This window comes from Saccopteryx leptura, chromosome 13, assembly GCF_036850995.1.
Source record: "Saccopteryx leptura isolate mSacLep1 chromosome 13, mSacLep1_pri_phased_curated, whole genome shotgun sequence".
Classification (NCBI taxonomy): Eukaryota; Metazoa; Chordata; class Mammalia; order Chiroptera; family Emballonuridae; genus Saccopteryx; species Saccopteryx leptura.
The window spans coordinates 25,383,556-25,401,066 of record NC_089515.1 but is presented as its reverse complement, the minus strand read 5'-3'; the positions used below and the strand labels follow the sequence as shown (position 1 = coordinate 25,401,066).

General features: G+C 48.0%; 1 protein-coding gene across 2 annotated transcripts; it reads left to right on the top strand.

Annotated features, from left to right (window-relative positions):
• Positions 1-4,226: 4,226 nt before the first annotated feature.
• Positions 4,227-17,063, top strand: NOLC1 (nucleolar and coiled-body phosphoprotein 1). Of its 2 annotated transcripts, none has more exons than XM_066354783.1 (13): positions 4,227-4,464; positions 7,245-7,300; positions 7,412-7,551; positions 7,655-7,782; positions 8,686-8,857; positions 10,371-10,486; positions 10,600-10,741; positions 12,000-12,128; positions 13,177-13,287; positions 13,379-14,020; positions 14,206-14,312; positions 14,696-14,788; positions 14,955-17,063. In XM_066354783.1, exons 1-13 carry the CDS (start codon positions 4,345-4,347, stop codon positions 15,111-15,113), a joined length of 2,115 nt encoding a protein of 704 aa, XP_066210880.1. In that variant the 5' UTR covers positions 4,227-4,344; the 3' UTR covers positions 15,114-17,063. The 2 variants fall into 2 exon arrangements, with proteins under 2 accessions (XP_066210880.1, XP_066210881.1); XM_066354784.1 differs by having other exon boundaries at positions 4,228-4,464; positions 7,415-7,551.
• The last annotated feature ends 448 nt before the right edge of the window (positions 17,064-17,511 follow it).

The window sequence follows — 17,511 nt, the reverse complement described above, 5'->3', positions numbered from 1 at the left end:
GAAGCATCAACTCCCATATGTGCCTTGACCAGGCAAGCCAGGGTTTTGAACCGGCAACCTCAGTGTTTCCAAGTTGGCACTTTATCCACTGCGCCACCACAGGTCAGGCTTTTTTTTTTTTTTTTAAATTTTATTTATTCATTTTAGAGAGGAGAGAGGGGGAGAGAGAGAGAGGAGAGAGAGACAGGGGAGAGGAGCTGGAAGCATCAACTCCCATATGTGCTTTGACCAGGCAAGCCCAGGGTTTCGAACCAGTGACCTCAGCATTTCCAGGTTGACGCTTTATCCACTGCGCCACCACAGGTCAGGCCCGAGAATGTTTTATATTTTTAATATTTTTTATTATTAAAGATTTGTCTGCAAGCCAGATGCAGCTATCAAAAGAGCCACATCTGGCTCGCAAGCCTTAAGTTCCCAACCCCTGCTCTATTTACTGCGTCACCGCCTGGTCAGGCAAAAGTTTTTTAAACTGAGACTTGGTTGTACATGTACCATATTAGCTTGAGCATAATGCTTGGCACACAGCAGTTGCTCAGATGTTTAAAGAATAGATGCATGTGAATAGACCTCTGGAGAAGAGGGAGGTGGAGGAATTTTATCTAGGAGAAAGGAGTGCCTATTTTGAGAAAGGCAAAGAAGTGTGTCCACTGAAAAAGTGCATCCTTACCCTTCCTGAGGGGCATTAATTGGGAAGTAGTAAAGGGGTGGTGTATAGAATTGAAGGCATTGTTTACTGCTAATGTGAACTGAAATATGATTGGGATTGATTTGGCAGGCCCAGTGATTTGAATATTTGAGTACTAGAAAGCCTGGCGGTCATACGAAATGACCACTGTTCTAGATATTATAAATTGTAATTAAAATGATTTGTGCAAAGGCGTCTGCTAATTCAAACTGAATTACCCAGGGCAGGTGGCGAGGACGCCCCTTTGCTTACTGCCCCACGGGGTTTCCCCCTTCTACTTGCTTAATTGCTTAAAGTAGAGTGCAATGAAGGAAACCACTGGCGGTACATTAAGAGCCACTGCTAGCTCAATAAATAAAGGTGATTTAAATAATAAAATATTAATTCACATGTCAAAGATCTCTTTGTACACAACATTTCTTTTTTTTTTTTTTTTTTGTATTTTTCTGAAGCTGGAAACGGGGAGAGACAGTCAGACAGACTCCCACATGCACCCGACCGGGATCCACCCGGCATACCCACCAGGGGGCGATGCTCTGCCCACCAGAGGGCGGTGCTCTGCCCTTCCGGGCGTCGCTCTGTTGCGACCAGAGCCACTCCAGCGCCTGGGGCAGAGGCCAAGGAGCCATCCCCAGCGCCCGGGCCATTTTTGCTCCAATGGAGCCTTGCTGCGGGAGGGAAAGAGAGAGAGAGGAAGGAAAGGGGGAGGGGTGGAGAAGCAGATGGGCGCTTCTCCTGTGTGCCCTGGCTGGGAATTGAACCCGGGACTTCTGCACGCCAGGCTGACGCTATACCACTGAGCCAACCGGCCAGGGCCTGTACACAACATTTCTTGTGTAGATCTTTCCATCATTTTTAAGCTCGCCTTGCAGAGGACCATCAATTATTTTTAATTTTACGTCCGTTCTTTCACGAACTCTTGAACAAGCAACATAAAATTGACCGTGTCCAAATGCAGGCTCAGGTAAAAAAAATGCCAACACGCGTTTGACCCTGAGACTTATTGATGGTCATAGCAACAGCAAGTTTTACAGGAAATTGTCTACGTCTCAATTGAAACGGCAACCCTGTTTGAGATGGAGCCAAATCAATTCTTGGAATGACATGTATTTCACCTTTAGAGGAGCCAGCCAAAGACTTAGCTATTATGACATTATTTTTCAATTGGAGAACCTCTTGTCTTGTACCATTGTAAAGACCCCTTCTGGTGTTAAGATTTCTTAACAGCAAAATAATTGCTCCAATCTTTAACCTCAATTTGTGAGGTGGCATGCCAGAAGGCGGGACTATTTGAATGCCGTGGCAACTTCACCCTATTGGCTAGTACAGTTACGCAAGCAACCAATAAGCTATCGGCGACAAACACACTTAAGCCGCATATAATAAAGATTCTTTTTTTTTGTAAGTTATTTTTTTTAATAAATAAATTTTTATTTAAATGGGGTGACATCAATAAATCAGGGTACATATATTAAAAGAACATTTCCAGGTTATTTTGTCATTTAGTTCTGTTGCATACCCATCACCCAAAGAGAGATCGTCCTCCGTCTCCCTCTATCCAGCTTTCTTTGTACCCCTCCCCCTCCCCCTTCCCTCCGTCCCTTCCCCCATCGCCCGTAACTACCACACTCCTGTCCATGTCTCTTAGTCTCACTTTTATGTCCCACCAATGTATGGAATCCTGCAGTTCTTGTTTTTTTCTGATTCGCTTATTTCACTCTGCAAAATGTTATCAAGATTCCACCAATCTGCTGTAAGTGATCTGATGTCATCATTTCTTCTAGCTGACTAGTATACCATGGTGTATATGTGCCCCATCTTCTTTATCCAGCCTTCTATTTTTTTTTACAGTGATTAAAAGCCTTTAAGCAAACTCTTGGCACATACAGCAAGAATCCATAAAAGAGTAGTGTCCTTAACATGTTCACCAAGTCCAAGTTGGCCCCATCACCATGTCAAATCCCTGAAAAATGCAACCCAACCACAGTTCAGTCTGTTAGGATCTGTCACAGGGAGCAGGAGTCCAGGAAAAGTCCACATCCAGGAAAAGTCCGCATGGCACTGGAATTGTCACCATTCTATACTTTGCAGCTCATGTCCAAGTCCCAGTGACCACTGCTTCTAGCTGGTAATGATTCAGGTAGACTGGAGAAGCCATTTGCAGCATGCGTGGATATGGAGCTTCTGTTCTCCTCTGCCTGGAGAGATGAGACCAGGTAGCTTTTCCCTGGAGCTCTGCGACTGTGGCATGGTAAAGAGAACCTTGGGATACACTAAGCTGGGTGGCAAAGGTAGACTCATAATAGAAGTTGGCAAAAGGGGGAAAGAGAGCTCTAAATTAGGAGTAGGTCCCAGCCTGAAATATGAGTGGGGCATTGAGATAGGAGGGATAAAGGAAACACTATATATTAAGCAAAGCAGCAGAACATAGGACTATCAACACCCACAACAGAGATCTTTGAGGGAAGAATAAAAAACCTGACTATTCAGGCAAAACATAATTAAGTGGCCCTTGTGCAAATGAGATCAGTTACCTGCTTCTTGGAAGCCCTGGGCCCCATCTACGACACCCTGGGCTCATCCACAGTGTCGTAGATGGGGCCGATGGCCCTGGGCACCTTCAGCCTTCAGTGGCAAACCCCAGCTTTCTGGGCAAGGTTAGGTCATAGGTGGCTGGAGCAGGGCTGGAAGAGACTGAACCCTCCCTTAGAGGAGTGAGGGGGAAGCCTACCTTCCAGTGTCCCTGTTTCCTCACAGTAGAGGCATGTAAGCCTGGCAGGCTTTAGCTCAATGACCTTCCTTTCCACTATTGAAGCAGGACCCAGTAATAAAGATTCTTGAGGCAATTGGACAGTTTTTTAGTCTCCCACAGGGGGAGTTCATTATATGAACGGTGACCCAGGAGGTAGAAAGGTTGTTTTCAGAACTACAGGTTGAAGACTTTGCTGCTGTGTCACTCAGGTTTGGTGCACAACCCCTTTTACCTTAGTGGAACTGACCTAAAACTAAAGTAAGTGGGCAAGAGGGTTTTATGGGCAAGACATGACTGGGTTGGGCAGCTTTGGGGGTCAGTGCCCCTCCTCTACCACGGATGATCTGTAAAGACCCTCTGCAGTGAAGGTGGGAGTCCGGAGGCTGAGGTGTTATTTCAAAAAGGGTCGCTGTAAATGTGGGAGGCAGTGAAGATAAGGGTGGGAATCCACTGGCAGCGCGGATAGGGGCGGCCAGGAGGTCTGACCCAGTCTATAAAGTCCAAGCACAGCTCGGAGCCACTTAACCCTCTGAAATGCAAATCCCAGCTGGGGCGTGGAAAACCGCGGCTGGGAGAAAAGGTGCCTCCCGCAATAGGCAGGACCCGGGAAGTCCAGAGTTTTCCCGCCACCGCTGAGGGCCTCTGACGTCAGGCTCCGCCTTCACAAAGTGGCGGGCGGCGAGCTCCGCCCTTACCAAGATGGCTACGCTCGTGGGAACCGAAAGAGGTTTTCGCCTAGACCCCGCCTCGGATGTAGAGGCAGGATCGTCCTGCGGCGTGAGCCCGCTCCTTCCGCTGTGCGCTCGCGCGGCTCGATGGCGTCACGGCCCCGCCCTCACCTTTTCTGGTTCTCAAGTTCCTGGAGTCGTGTGCGTCGGCAACGGTAGTGACGTGTGTTGCCCAGAGGATGGCGGACGCCGGCTTGCTCCGCGTGGTTCCCAGCGATTTGTATCCCCTCGTGCTCCGTTTTCTTCGTGATAACCAGCTCTCAGAAGTGGCTAATAAGTTCGCCAAGGCAACAGGCGCTGTAAGTCCCGGACCTGGGGGAGGGGCCAGGGAGGGATGACCGCAGGGCTCCAGGCCCAAGCAAGCTTAGGCTTCCAGGTAGAGAGGTCCACGGGGTCCGTCAGCCCAGTGTTTGCGGGGCTTTTGTGCCGAGTTCTTGGCTGTGATTGGAGAAGGCTTAGAGTCCACGAGGACTGACTAGGTCGTGGTAAGTCTTGGTGCTTTTTTTCTATTGAGAGGTGCAGTAGCGGCAGCGTGGGACCCGCGTGGTCCAGATCACGTGGCCGGCGGAGTGCGGCGACGAGGGAGGACCCACTCCCAGCGAAAGCATGGGAAGCACCTGGTTCTTTTCTTTGGCTTTATGTTGCCTGGTGTAAAGCGTGACTGGTCCTTAACTCTGAATCGAATTTACTGGGGACTCAAAAATAAAATTGTTTTAGAAGGGTGGGATTTTCAGTAGTAAAGAAGAAAATGAACGAGAGTAGAGGCAGGGTTCTGCTTTTAGTTAGAGCATCACAGTCCTACCATGCAGGCCTAACCGTGAGCTTGGATCTTTGAGACTTGTGGAATCAAATGCATATAGGTTTGGGACCAGGCTCTGCCATTTATTTGAAGATGTAAGACTGGGGCAGCTTGCGTAAACAGTCTGTTTGTATTTCTATGAGGATGTCATAATTCACTTTATAAAGTTTTTGTGAGTTTCAGGAATATAATATATACAAATGGCATTCTCAGTCCCTGGTGATGGAAGACATCCATGAGTGAAAGCTTGATGTCATAGTGTTGGTTATTTAGGATGTTGCAAAAACATGTAAAAGGAAGGCAATGAGTAATGTCTAAGGTTTGGAAGAAAAGCAGACATGATTGCATGGGCAAACACCTTGAGAGACGGTAGAAGGTCTTTGGCAGTTTTGTTCTTTGACTAAGAGGATAGACTTGCTCTTAGTGGCAGAATCAGGCTGCACAATAGAGAATCTGATTAGCCTCAGGAACGACTTCCTTAGGCTGGGGCAGCCTGCCATGTCATCAAATATATTGGAACTGTTTGGAATTGACTATTAAGGAGACTAAAAAAGAAGGTTTGCAAAATAGGCTAGATGAAATTAGGCCTTTCAGAATCAGGACTTTTTTTTTTATGTGACAGAAACTAATCTTTGTGGAGGGCTTTTAAGGGCCAGATGCTTTTTCCAGATGCTAAACCCTTTATATACCTATGTTTTACCCTCTCAAAAACTTAATCTCCATCTTTTTTTTTTACTATTTTTTTATTTTTATTTTTTTATTTATTCATTTCTAGAGAGGAGAGAGAGAGGAGAGAGAGGGAGAGAGAGAGGAGAGAGAGACAGAGAGAAGGGGGGAGGAGCTGGAAGCATCAACTCCCATATGTGCCTTGACCAGGCAAGCCCAGGGTTTCGAACCAGCGACCTCAGCATTTCCAGGTCGACGCTTTATCCACTGCGCCACCACAGGTCAGGCTTAATCTCCACCTTACAGAGAAGAAAACAATCCCAGAAAAATTAAGTAATTTGCTCATGGTCACCTAGTAATAACTGGCAGAGGTGAATTTCACGTCTATACTCATCTAATTCTGAGCTTGTTTGTGTGTACTGTTGTAATACCTTGCCATTTTTATTGCACCAATTAAATTGTAATTGACATAAGTTGTAATATATATCAGTGTAATTAGCTGGATTCAATTCTGTACTGTATTCATGACATAGTTTTTTATCAGTTTTCTCTTGGAAGGTGGTTTCTAATAATTTTGTATTATAAACCACATTGCAGCACTCACTTATATAAATGTTTGTGCCCTTGTTTCGGGGGAAGGACAAATTCCTAGATTATACATTGCTAGAGTAAAAGAAATACACATTTTAAAAGGCTTTGATAGCCCTGACCAGGCGGTGGTGCAGTGGATAGAGCGTCGGACTGGGATGCGGAAGACCCAGGTTCAAGACCCCGAGGTCGCCAGCTTGAGCGTGGGCTCATCTGGTTTGAGCAAAAATTCACCAGCTTGGACCCAAGGTCGCTGGCTCAAGCAAGGGGTTACTCGGTCCGCTGAAGGCCCATGGTCAAGGCACATATGAGAAAGCAATTGGGCCCTGGCCGGTTGGCTCAGCGGTAGAGCGTCGGCCTAGCGTGCGGAGGACCCGGGTTCGATTCCCGGCCAGGGCACATAGGAGAAGCGCCCATTTGCTTCTCCACCCCTCCGCCGCGCTTTCCTCTCTGTCTCTCTCTTCCCCTCCCGCAGCCAAGGCTCCATTGGAGCAAAGATGGCCCGGGCGCTGGGGATGGCTCTGTGGCCTCTGCCTCAGGCGCTGGAGTGGCTCTGGTCGCAATATGGCGACGCCCAGGATGGGCAGAGCATCGCCCCCTGGTGGGCAGAGCGTCGCCCCTGGTGGGCGTGCCGGGTGGATCCCGGTCGGGCGCATGCGGGAGTCTGTCTGACTGTCTCTCCCTGTTTCCAGCTTCAGAAAAATGAAAAAAAAAAAAAAAAAAAAAAAAAAGAAAGCAATCAATGAACAACTAAGGTGTCGCAATGCGCAACGAAAAACTAATGATTGATGCTTCTCATCTCTCCATTCCTGTTTGTCTGTCCCTGTCTATCCTTCACTCTGACTCACTCTCTGTCTCTGTAAAAAAAAAAAGAGAGAGACTCTATATGGAGCTATAATGTTTATATGAACTATAGTCGGTATAAAACAGGTTACTTTGAATAAGACAATAACACAAAATCTGATTTCCCCTATAATAACCAGTATAAAATTTCCTTTATCCAGCTCTTTATCTTTTCTCTTATAGACCCAGCAGGATGCCAATGCCTCTTCCCTCTTGGACATCTATAGTTTCTGGCTCAAGTAAGTCTTCCTTGTACCACTGTGGCTGTTTTCTTCCTCCAAGAGGGCTGGGCTATGTTTCTTGGTTTGGGAAGGTTCTGATCACCAGAAGTTAGTCTGATCTACTTTAAGCAGGTCCACCAAGGCTCCAAAAAGGAAGTTACAAGCAAATGGGCCAGTGACTAAGAAGGCTAAGAAGACTTCATCCAGTGAAAGCACTGAAGATAGCAGTGAGGAGGAAAAAGCCTCAGGGCCTCCAGCTAAGAAAGCTGGTAAGGCCGGGCAGAGAGTTGGGGTTAGCTGTTCCAGGAAAAGAATTTGTAACCTGCTTATACTGCATAGCTGATTCTTAGTAGTAACTATGCTTTTGTTCAGCTGTACCTGCCAAGCGTGCCAGTCTGCCTCAGCATCCTGGAAAGGCTGCAGTCAAAGCGGAGAGCAGCAGCAGTGAAGAATCCAGTGATGATGAGGAGGAGGAGGACAAAAAGAAAAAACCCGTCCAGGTTTGCAACTTGGGAAGAAAAAGGGTTCCTTAAAGGATCAGAAAGAAGTAACCTAAAATCTTGGCTTCTAGCTTGGGACCAAGAGGTAGTGGAAAGGTGATTGTGTGGTAGAAAATCTGCGGACTCTCAGAGAGGTGAGAGAAGTATGAGGTCTGAAAAGTATACATGAGGATGAAGTTAGATTCTGAATCTAGAGGAAATCAACCCATTCTGCTTCCCTAGAGGTATTGGGTTTCTCTGGGACACTGCCTAGGAATACAAGCGTAAGGGAGTGGTTTTGTGGACAGCTTTGGGAGCTCCAGACAGGCAGAGACAGAGCCAATAGATAATGTGGCTGAACTTTTTGTTTCTTTTTTTTTTTTTTGTATTTTTCTGAAGCTGGAAACGGGGAGAGACAGTCAGACAGACTCCCGAATGCGCCCGACCGGGATCCACCTGGCATGCCCACCAGGGGGCGATGCTCTGCCCCTCCGGGGCGTCGCTCTGCCGGGACCAGAGCCACTCTAGCGCCTGGGGCAGAGGCCAAGGAGCCATCCCCAGCGCCCGGGCCATCTTTGCTCCAATGGAGCCTTGGCTGCAGGAGGGGAAGAGTGAGACAGAGAGGAAGAAGGGGGAGGGGTGGAGAAGCAAATGGGCGCTTCTCCTATGTGCCCTGGCCGGGAATCGAACCCGGGTCCCCCGCACGCCAGGCCGACGCTCTACCGCTGAGCCAACCGGCCAGGGCAACTTTTTGTTTTTTATTAAGAGTTTGTTGTCTTTTTCTTATGCTTTCCTGGCTTAGCTTTCCCTTGCCTCTACTGCTCTGTTAGCCCCTAAAAAAAATAAAAGGAATCTAGGAAGCTTTTTACCATAAGATGCCCCTGTGGACCCAGGAGCTCTTGCTCATTGTGTGTTTTCTCACAGAAGGGAGTTAAGCCACAAGCCAAGGCAGTCAAAGCTCCTCCTAAGAAGACCGAGAGCTCCGATTCTGATTCTGATTCTGATTCAAGCTCAGAGGATGAGGCACCAAAGAACCAGAAGCCAAAGGCACCACCTGTGACAGTTAAAGTTCAGGCTAAAGCCCCAGCCAAACCAGGTACTGTTACTGTTTTCAACAGGCCAGGCCAGAAACCAGCTTGCCTTGGGGTTGGGTATTTAAATTGTTCATTCAGGGGGTGAAATGGTATTGTTTGTTGAACTAAAGTTATTGATTAGTGTTACATTTTTAAAGTGAAGCTATTAATAAGAGATTTCATAATTAGAGGCTAGTAACTAAGGAAACAGTTTGTGGCAAGGAAAATTTTTAGTGAGAGGAGGGGCGGTAGAGACAGACTACCACATGCATCCTGACTAGGATCCACCTGGCAAGCTCAGTAGGGTGCGATACTCTGCCCATCTGGGGCTGTTGCTCTTTTGCTCAGCAGCGAGCGTATTTTCTAGTGCCTGAAGCAGAGGCCACCAAGCCATCCTCAGGGCCCCAAGGCCAGCTTACTCCAACAAAAACCTTTCAAGCCTATCTTCCCCTTGGGAGGGGAAGAGAGAAAGAGAAGGTGGGGGTGGGGGTGGGGGTGGAGAAGCTGATGGTCGCTTCTCCTGTGTGCCCTGACTGGGGATCAAACCTGGGACATCTACACACTGGCTAATGCTCTACCACTGAGCAAACTGGCCAGGGCCAAAAATATGTTTTAAATATTTTATTTATTGATTTTAGAGAGAGGAGAGAGAGAGAGAGAGAGAGAGAGAGAGAGAGAAACGGGTGGGGCAGGAGCAGGAAGCATTACTTGGTAGCAGTTGCTTCTTGTATGTACCTGACTGACTAAGCCTAGGGATTCAAATCAGTGACCTCAGCGTTCCAAGTGGATGCTTTATCCTCTGCACCACCACAGGTCAGGCTGGAAAAATGTGTTTTAGAAAATGGTATCGGCCCTGGCCGGGTAGTTCAGTAAGTTAGAGTATTGTCCCAATTCACCAAGGTTGTGGGTTCAATCCATGGTCAGTCAGGATACATAACCAAATCAACCAATGATAGGTGGAGCAGCAAGTCAGTGTTTTTCTCCCTCTTTCTAAAATTAATAAGTTAAATTTTTTTTTTTTTTTTTTTTGTATTTTTCTGAAGCTGGAAACGGGGAGAGACAGTCAGACAGACTCCCGCATGCGCCCGACCGGGATCCACCTGGCATGCCCACCAGGGGCGATGCTCTGCCCCTCTGGGGCGTCACTCTGCCGCGACCAGAGCCACTTTAGCGCCTGGGGCAGAGGCCAAGGAGCCATCCCCAGCGCCCGGGCCATCTCTGCTCCAATGGAGCCCCGGCTGCGGGAGGAAGAGAGAGACAGAGAGGAAGGAGGGCGGGGGAGGGTGGAGAAGCGCCTCTCCTATGTGCTCTGGCTGGGAATCGAACCCGGGTCCCCCGCACGCCAGGCCGACGGTCTACCGCTGAGCCAACCGGCCAGGGCCCATTGATTGCTTCTTGTATGTATCTTAACCAGGCAAGCCTGGGGTTTCAAACTGGTGACCTCAGTATTCTAGCTTAACACTCCATCCATTGTGCCATCGCAGGTCAGGTGGTCTTTATTTCTTGGTCCTTCTTACATTATTTCTTTTTTGTTAGGCACACTTGCTCGAGGAGCACCTAAAGTGGCTAATGGTAAAGCAGCTAGCAGTAGCAGCAGCAGCAGCAGCAGCGATGACTCAGAGGAAGAGAAGGCAGCAGCAATCTCCAAGAAGGTCTACCAGGAAGAAGGGGACAGTGGGTTGTGGGGGCAGGCTCCATTTCCTGGCAGGATTGGTTGGGTCAATAGCATTTTCCTGTGGTAACTGATTTTTTTTGTATGATGCAGGCTGTACCTAAAAAGCAAGTAGTGGCCAAGGCCCCAGTGAAAGCTGCTGCCACCCCTACCCAAAAGAGTTCCAGCAGTGAGGACTCTTCTAGTGAGGAGGAGGAGGAGGAGGAGCAGAAGAAACCTGTGAAGAAAAAGCCAGGTGACTAGACGTGGGAGTCAAGCTGCATATAAGTATTACTGAGGCCCATGTGCTGAAGGATCTCTGTAGTCACCCTTAGATCTCTCCATAGAACTGCTTGACATGACAGCTGGTTTCTCCCAGAGGAAGGAGAAAGTGAATTGTTTTTTTTGTTGTTGTTTTTTTGTATTTTTCTGAAGTGAGAAGCAGGGAGGCAGAGAGATAGACTCCTGCATGCACCCGACCGGAGCCACCTGACATGCCCACCAGGGGGCAGTGCTCTGCCCATCTAGGGCATTGCTTTGATGCAACTGGAGCCATTCTAGCGCCTGAGGCGGAGGCCACGGAGCCATCATCAGCATCCAGCCAACTTTGCTCCAGTGGAGCCTTGGTTGCGGGAGGGGAAGAGAGAGATAGAAAGTAGAGGGGGAAGGGTGGAGAAGCAGATGGATGCTTCTCCTGTGTGCCCTGGCTGGGAATTGAACCCAGGACTTCCACGTGCCAGGCTGACACTCTACCACTGAGCCAATGGCCAGGGCGAAAGCACATTGTCTTTTATAATCTAGACTTGACAGTGATATGTCAGTATATCTGCCCTCCCCCCATTTTTTTAAGAGGAGGGGAGGCAGACAGACTCCCGCGTGTGCCCCTGACTGGGATCCATCTGGCAAGCCCACTAGGGGCCATCTGGAGCCCTTGCTTTGCTGCAACTGGAGCCATCTTTTAGTACCTGAGGCAGAGGCCATAGAGCCATTCTCAGTGCCCAGGGCCATCTCCCTCCAGTTGAGCCATTGAAGCCATGCTGCAGGAGGGGTGGAGAAGGGAGAGAGAAGCGAGAAGGGAGAGGGTAGAGAAGCAGATGGGTGCCTCCCCTCTGTGCCCTGATTTGGAATCAAACCCGGGACATCCACATGCTGGGTGCTGATGCTCTACCACTGAACCAATAGGCCAGGGCCCTGCCATATTCTGTTTGTTAAAATAAGTCACTAATTCTAACCCACAGTCAAGGGAAGGGCGTAAACTCCATTTTTAGAAGGGAAAATATCAAAGAATTTGTGTATATATTTATTATTAATTAAAAAATATTTTTATTTATTGATTACAGCCAGAGAGGAAGGGAGAGAGAGAGGCAGGAACTTTGATCTGTTCCTGTATGTGCCCTGACTGGGGATCAAACTGGCATCCTCTGCACTTTGGGCCGATGCTCCAACCAACCAAGGAGCAATCTGGCCAGGGCTGTGGACATATTTTAAAATCACCACACTCTCCCTTTAAACAGGTCCCTATAGTTCAGTACCCCCGCCTTCTGCTCCCCCACCCAAGAAGTCCCTGGGAACCCACGCTCCCAAGAAAGCTGCAGAGAAGAAGCAACCTGAGGAGAGCAGTGATGACAGCAGTGACGAGTCTGGTGAGTCGTCACCGGTGGTGAGTCGGGCAGGGGACTGTTGGAGGCATCGGGACACAGAAACACTCTGTCCCGCTTCTCAGTGAAGACAGGGCTAAAGCTCTGTTGTCTGTGCATCTTTTTATTTCTTTTTTCTTTTTTTTTTTTTTTTTTTTTTAAATTTTTTAAAAAAATTTATTTATTCATTTTAGAGAGGAGAGGGAGAGACAGAGAGGAGAGACAGAGAGAGAGAAGGGGGGGAAGAGCTGGAAACATCAACTCCCATATGTGCCTTGACCAGGCAAGCCCAGGGTTTCTAACCGGCGACCTCAGCATTTCCAGGTCGACGCTTTATCCACTGCGCCACCACAGGTCAGGCTCTTTTTTCTTTTTTAAGCAAGTGAGAGACAGGGACAGACAGAGAGAGATGAAAAACGTCAACTCAGAGTTGTGGCACTTTAGTTTTTTTTTGATTGCTTTCTCATCTGTACCTTGACGAGGCAGGGGTCTCCAGCTGAGCCAGCGACCCCTTTGCTCAAGCTGGCAGCCTCAGGATTTCAAACCTTGGTTCTCAGTGTCCCAGGCTGATGCTCTTCCCATTGCACCACTGCCTGGTCAGGCTGTGCATCCTCTTTTTTTTTTGTATTTTTCTGAAGCTGGAAACAGGGAGGCAGTCAGACAGACTCCCGCATGTGCCTGACCGGGATCCACCCGGCATGCCCACCGGGGGCGATGTTCTGCCCTTCTGGGGCGTCTCTCTGTTGCAACCAGAGCCATTCTAGCGCCTGAGGCAGAGGCCACAGAGCCATCCTCAGTGCCCCGGCCATCCTTGCTCCAATGGAGCCTTGGCTGCGGGAGGGGAAGAGAGAGACAGAGAGGAAGGAGAGGGGGAGGGGGAGAAGCAGATGGGCACTTCTCCTGTGTGCCCTGGCCTGGAATCGAACCTGGGACTCCTGCACGCCAGGCTGACACTCTACCACTGAGCCAACCGGCCAGGGCTTGCATCCTCTTTTTATTGCCCCTGGTTGGGTGTGGAGTCTGGGCCCAGCCTAATGCCATAGGTTCTCTCCAGATTCAAGCTCTGAAGAAGAAAAGAAACCACCAGCTAAGGCCATCGTCTCTAAAGCAGCCACTAAAACAGCTCCAGCAAAGAAAGCAGCAGAGAGCTCTTCAGATAGCTCAGGTAAGGCTATCTTTGTGGATGTGAAGCAGCGGGAGCTCCAGGGGCTCTCCTCTAACTTGGGAGCTATTCATTCTATCCTCTCCTTGTCTAGACTCTGACAGTTCTGAGGATGAAACTCCTGCCAAGCCAGCCAGTACCACTAAGAATCTCTCGAGTAAACCAGGTGCTTCTCCCAAGCACCCTGCAGCTAAGCCAGCCACAACTCTCAAGCAGCCTACAGCCAGTGGCCAGAAGCCTCTGGCCAGAAAGGCTGACAGCAGCTCCAGTGAGGAGGAGAGTAGTTCCAGTGAGGAGGAGGAGGAGAAGGCGAAGAAGCCTGTGGCCACCCCTAAGTCCAAGGTGATGACCAAAGCAGCTCTGTCTCTGCCTGCCAAACAGGCCCCTCAGGGTGGTGGGGACAGCAGTTCTGATTCGGACAGCTCCAGCAGTGAGGAAGAGGAGGAAGAGAAGACGACGTCTAAACTCTCAGTGAAAAAGAAGCCACAGAAGACGGCGGGAGTTGTAGCCCCTTCCAAACCAGCCTCCGCAAAGACAGTAAAGGCGGAAAGCAGCAGCAGTTCTTCTTCTGATGACTCCAGTGAAGAGGAGGAGGAGGAGAAGCCCAAGGGCAAGGGTACTCCTAGACCACAAGCCCCCAAAACCAATGGCACTTCTGCCCAGAATGGAAAAGCAGATAGGGGCAGCAACGAGAAGGGAGAGAAGACGAAAGCAGCACTGGCAGTTTCTAAGCCAGGTCTGTATCCGAAGAAGCTGGCCTCTGCCCCCCCCCCCCAAATACCCCACCCAGGGTGGAACATATACTCTTCAGGGGTTGGAGTAGGGAGAGGAGGCAAAACGACTAGGTTCCAGTTGCAGGTCCGGGTGCAGCAGTCTGGGGAGTGAACCGGAACTGGTCTCCTGAGTGTCTTTTTGTTGCAGGTTCAGGAAAGAAGCGAAAACAGAATGAGGCTGCTCCGGAGGCAGAGACCCCTCCAGCCAAGAAGATCAATGCTCAGACCCCCAACACATTTCCAAAAAGGAAGAAAGTACGTTGTTTTATTTTCCTCTCAGGAGCTAGCCTTTCTTTTTGTTTATTTAACTTTTACTGATTTTAATAAGAGGAAGGGAGGGACACACACACACACAGGAACCTGCTCCTGTTTGTGCCCTGACTGGATTGAACCGGCAACCTCTGTGCTTGGTAAGATGCTCAAACCAACTGAGCTATCCAGCCTGGGCTATTTTTATTTTTTAATAGGAGGAAATCAAATCTTAATATATATATGCCCAGGGAGTTCACATATGCACAAAAATTTTGAAGACTGTGAGGGAACACTGAATATATAAGACATATTTGGACAAAGGAGTAGTGGAGGGAACAGCTTTTCTGTTACCTGACCGTTTAATTTCATACTTCATTCTTCTCCAGGCAGAAAAAAGGTCGTCATCCCCATTCCGAAGGATCAGGGAGGAGGAGATCAAAGTGGATGCTCGAGTGGCAGACAACTCCTTTGATGCCAAGGTGAGAACAGAGGGAGTTCACCGTCTTGAGTAGGGTGGGACGGAAGAGGACAGTGTTGCTTCGGATTGGTGGGAAGCTCTCTGGGTGCATGTTGCCTCAAGCAGGGAGGAGAATGGGACAGGGTCCTGGTGTCCTTTTGTGTGTTAACCAACTCTCTGCTCACCAGCGAGGTGCAGCTGGAGACTGGGGGGAGCGAGCCAATCAGGTCCTGAAGTTCACCAAAGGCAAATCCTTCCGGCATGAGAAGACCAAGAAGAAGCGGGGCAGCTACAGGGGAGGCTCCATCTCCGTCCAGGTTAATTCGATTAAGTTTGACAGCGAGTGACTTGGGCCATCCTAGCGAAGCAGGGGTGATGATCCGAGACTGCGTACTTTCCCCAGTGGACCTGGGAGCTCTCAGCTCTGTTGGGGGGGGGGTATTAGTGAGGACAGCAGTCTAGAACAGGTCCGAAGACTGCAGAGGAACATCCTTTCTGGTCCTTTTCTGTGTTCGTAGTTTTGTACAGATTTGTTTTTGAGTGTTGAGTAGCAAGAACAAGGTAAGGGGATTGTTCTTTTTAAAGAAAATTTTGTTTTAGCTGTTGACCCCTTTTCCCTGTTCTGTGGAAGTCCTCATACTGAGAAATTTGTATATTTTATATTGAGTCATTTTCTATTGATTTTTGTTGTGATTTTCAGAAATGTGTTCCCACAGAGAAAAGCTTTTGTCCAAGACGTAGAAAGGTCAAATGTATGGCTTTTTATAATTGGAGAATTCTGCCTTTGTGAGTGCACGTGTCCACATTTTATCCCTCCTACTCCTCTGCACTGGCGAGGCGCAGTGAAGAGGTTCATGTATATGTCTGGTAAGCATGCACTGTGGAGTTCCTCGTTCATGGAGTCTAGGACTGAAGTTTTCAGCCAGCATGGATTTAGCTACTATGGAGGATAAAATTCACCGTTTTTGTAACAGGCAAAATTATGGTGTGTGAATGCCGTGGGGTCAGTCTAAATATTTTGTTTTCTGTAATCTTTATCATTATTACATAATGATATTTGCAATACATGTTTTTTAATTTGAAAACATAAACTTTTATATTGTTCAAAGACTTGTTTTAGTGACTTGCCCCTTAATAGTGTTGAGTACTAAATTGAAGACTGCATCATCTGACTTTTTCTTTTTACATTTTAGAGAACAAAATAATTTAACCTGGAAAGTAATTATCACTTGGTATGTCTTGGTAGCAGTTGTGACACAAAATTAGTTTCATTAACTCCTCCATGATTGGGAATCACTTATCAAGAAAGTGAAAGAAGGCCCTGGCTGAGTAGTCAGTTGGTTAGAGCATCATCCCAATATGTCAGGATTGGAGGTTTCATCCCCAGTCAAGGCACATACAAGAAGCAACCAACAAATACATAAGTGAAACAACAAATCGATGTTTCTCTCTCTCTTCCCACTTTTCTCTCTAAAAAAGTAAAAAAAGTTTAAAAGTGAAAGAAAAACTATATTAACCTTGATTTCTCAATAGGAATTAGGTTACATTAGGTGAACTTAAAGGTTACCTGTCAGTAACAGTGGAGGTAACGAAGAAAACCAGTGAGCAGAGATATGGCTGCTAGGATAAGCTGGGTGATGGTAAAGCTGTCGGACATGTGGGCAGTGCTCAGCCAGAGCAAGATGGGGAAGGAAGAGACAAGCTGGAGGCTGGGCTGTCCCTGTGGTGGGACATTCACGGACATGGTGTAGGTTAATTTTATTTGGTCCTTACCAAATAACCTGGTTTTCCATAGCGGACTTTAGGAAGGAAATGTACTGTTCATGATGACAGAGGTTTTCAGTCTGCATGGTAAAAGTTAATACATCTTACTACAAAATAATAAACTGGTTGGTTTATAATGTGTCTTGGGAGTTTTATTGTGAGTCCACAGCCCTCCCACATCCTATTCAAACCAGAAGAACTTGGGTGCCAGCTGGAGGTCTGGCAGCCAGACCTGGCCTTCTTGGCAGCCGCTTGCCGGCTCCTTTTGGCCATAACTTGTCCAGGCAACACCTGGTATGTAGTCCAAATTGGGGGTAGGCAAAGTGGCTTATGGGCCAGATCCAGCCCCTAGCTTGATTTTGTATTGCTTAAGAGCTAAGAATGGCTTTACATTTTTAAGGGACTTAATATAATAGACTTCATGTGACCCAGAAAGCCAACAGTATTTACTGTCTGGCCCTTTACAGAAAAAGTTTATTAAACCTTGGCATAAATCAGTGATTTCATAACACTGGTTAAAAATTAGAATATCTGGCCTGACTGGGTGGTGGCGCAGTGGATAAAGCGTAAAACTGGGATGCGGAGGACCCAGGTTCCAGACCCCAAGGTTGCCAGCTTGAGCGCGGGCTCATCTGGCTTGAGCAAGGGGTCACTCAGTCTGCTATAGCCACCCCCTACCCCCGTCAATGCACATGAGAAAGCAATCAAATGTGAAAGCAATCAACGATCAACTAAGGTGCCGCAACAAAGAATTGATGCTTCTCATCTCTCTCTCTTTCTCTGTGTCCCTCTCTGACTCTCTGTCTCTGTTACAAAATAAAATAAAAAAAAATTAGAATATCTGGAGTACTTCTGAAAACACTAGGGCGCAGCCCCAGATTGGTTGAGTCAAACACTGCTGTTCTCTGGTGGGGCCTGACTGTTGAGCTCCCAGGTGGTTCTAACAAGCAGCCAGTGTTGAAATCTGATCTAAGAGTATTT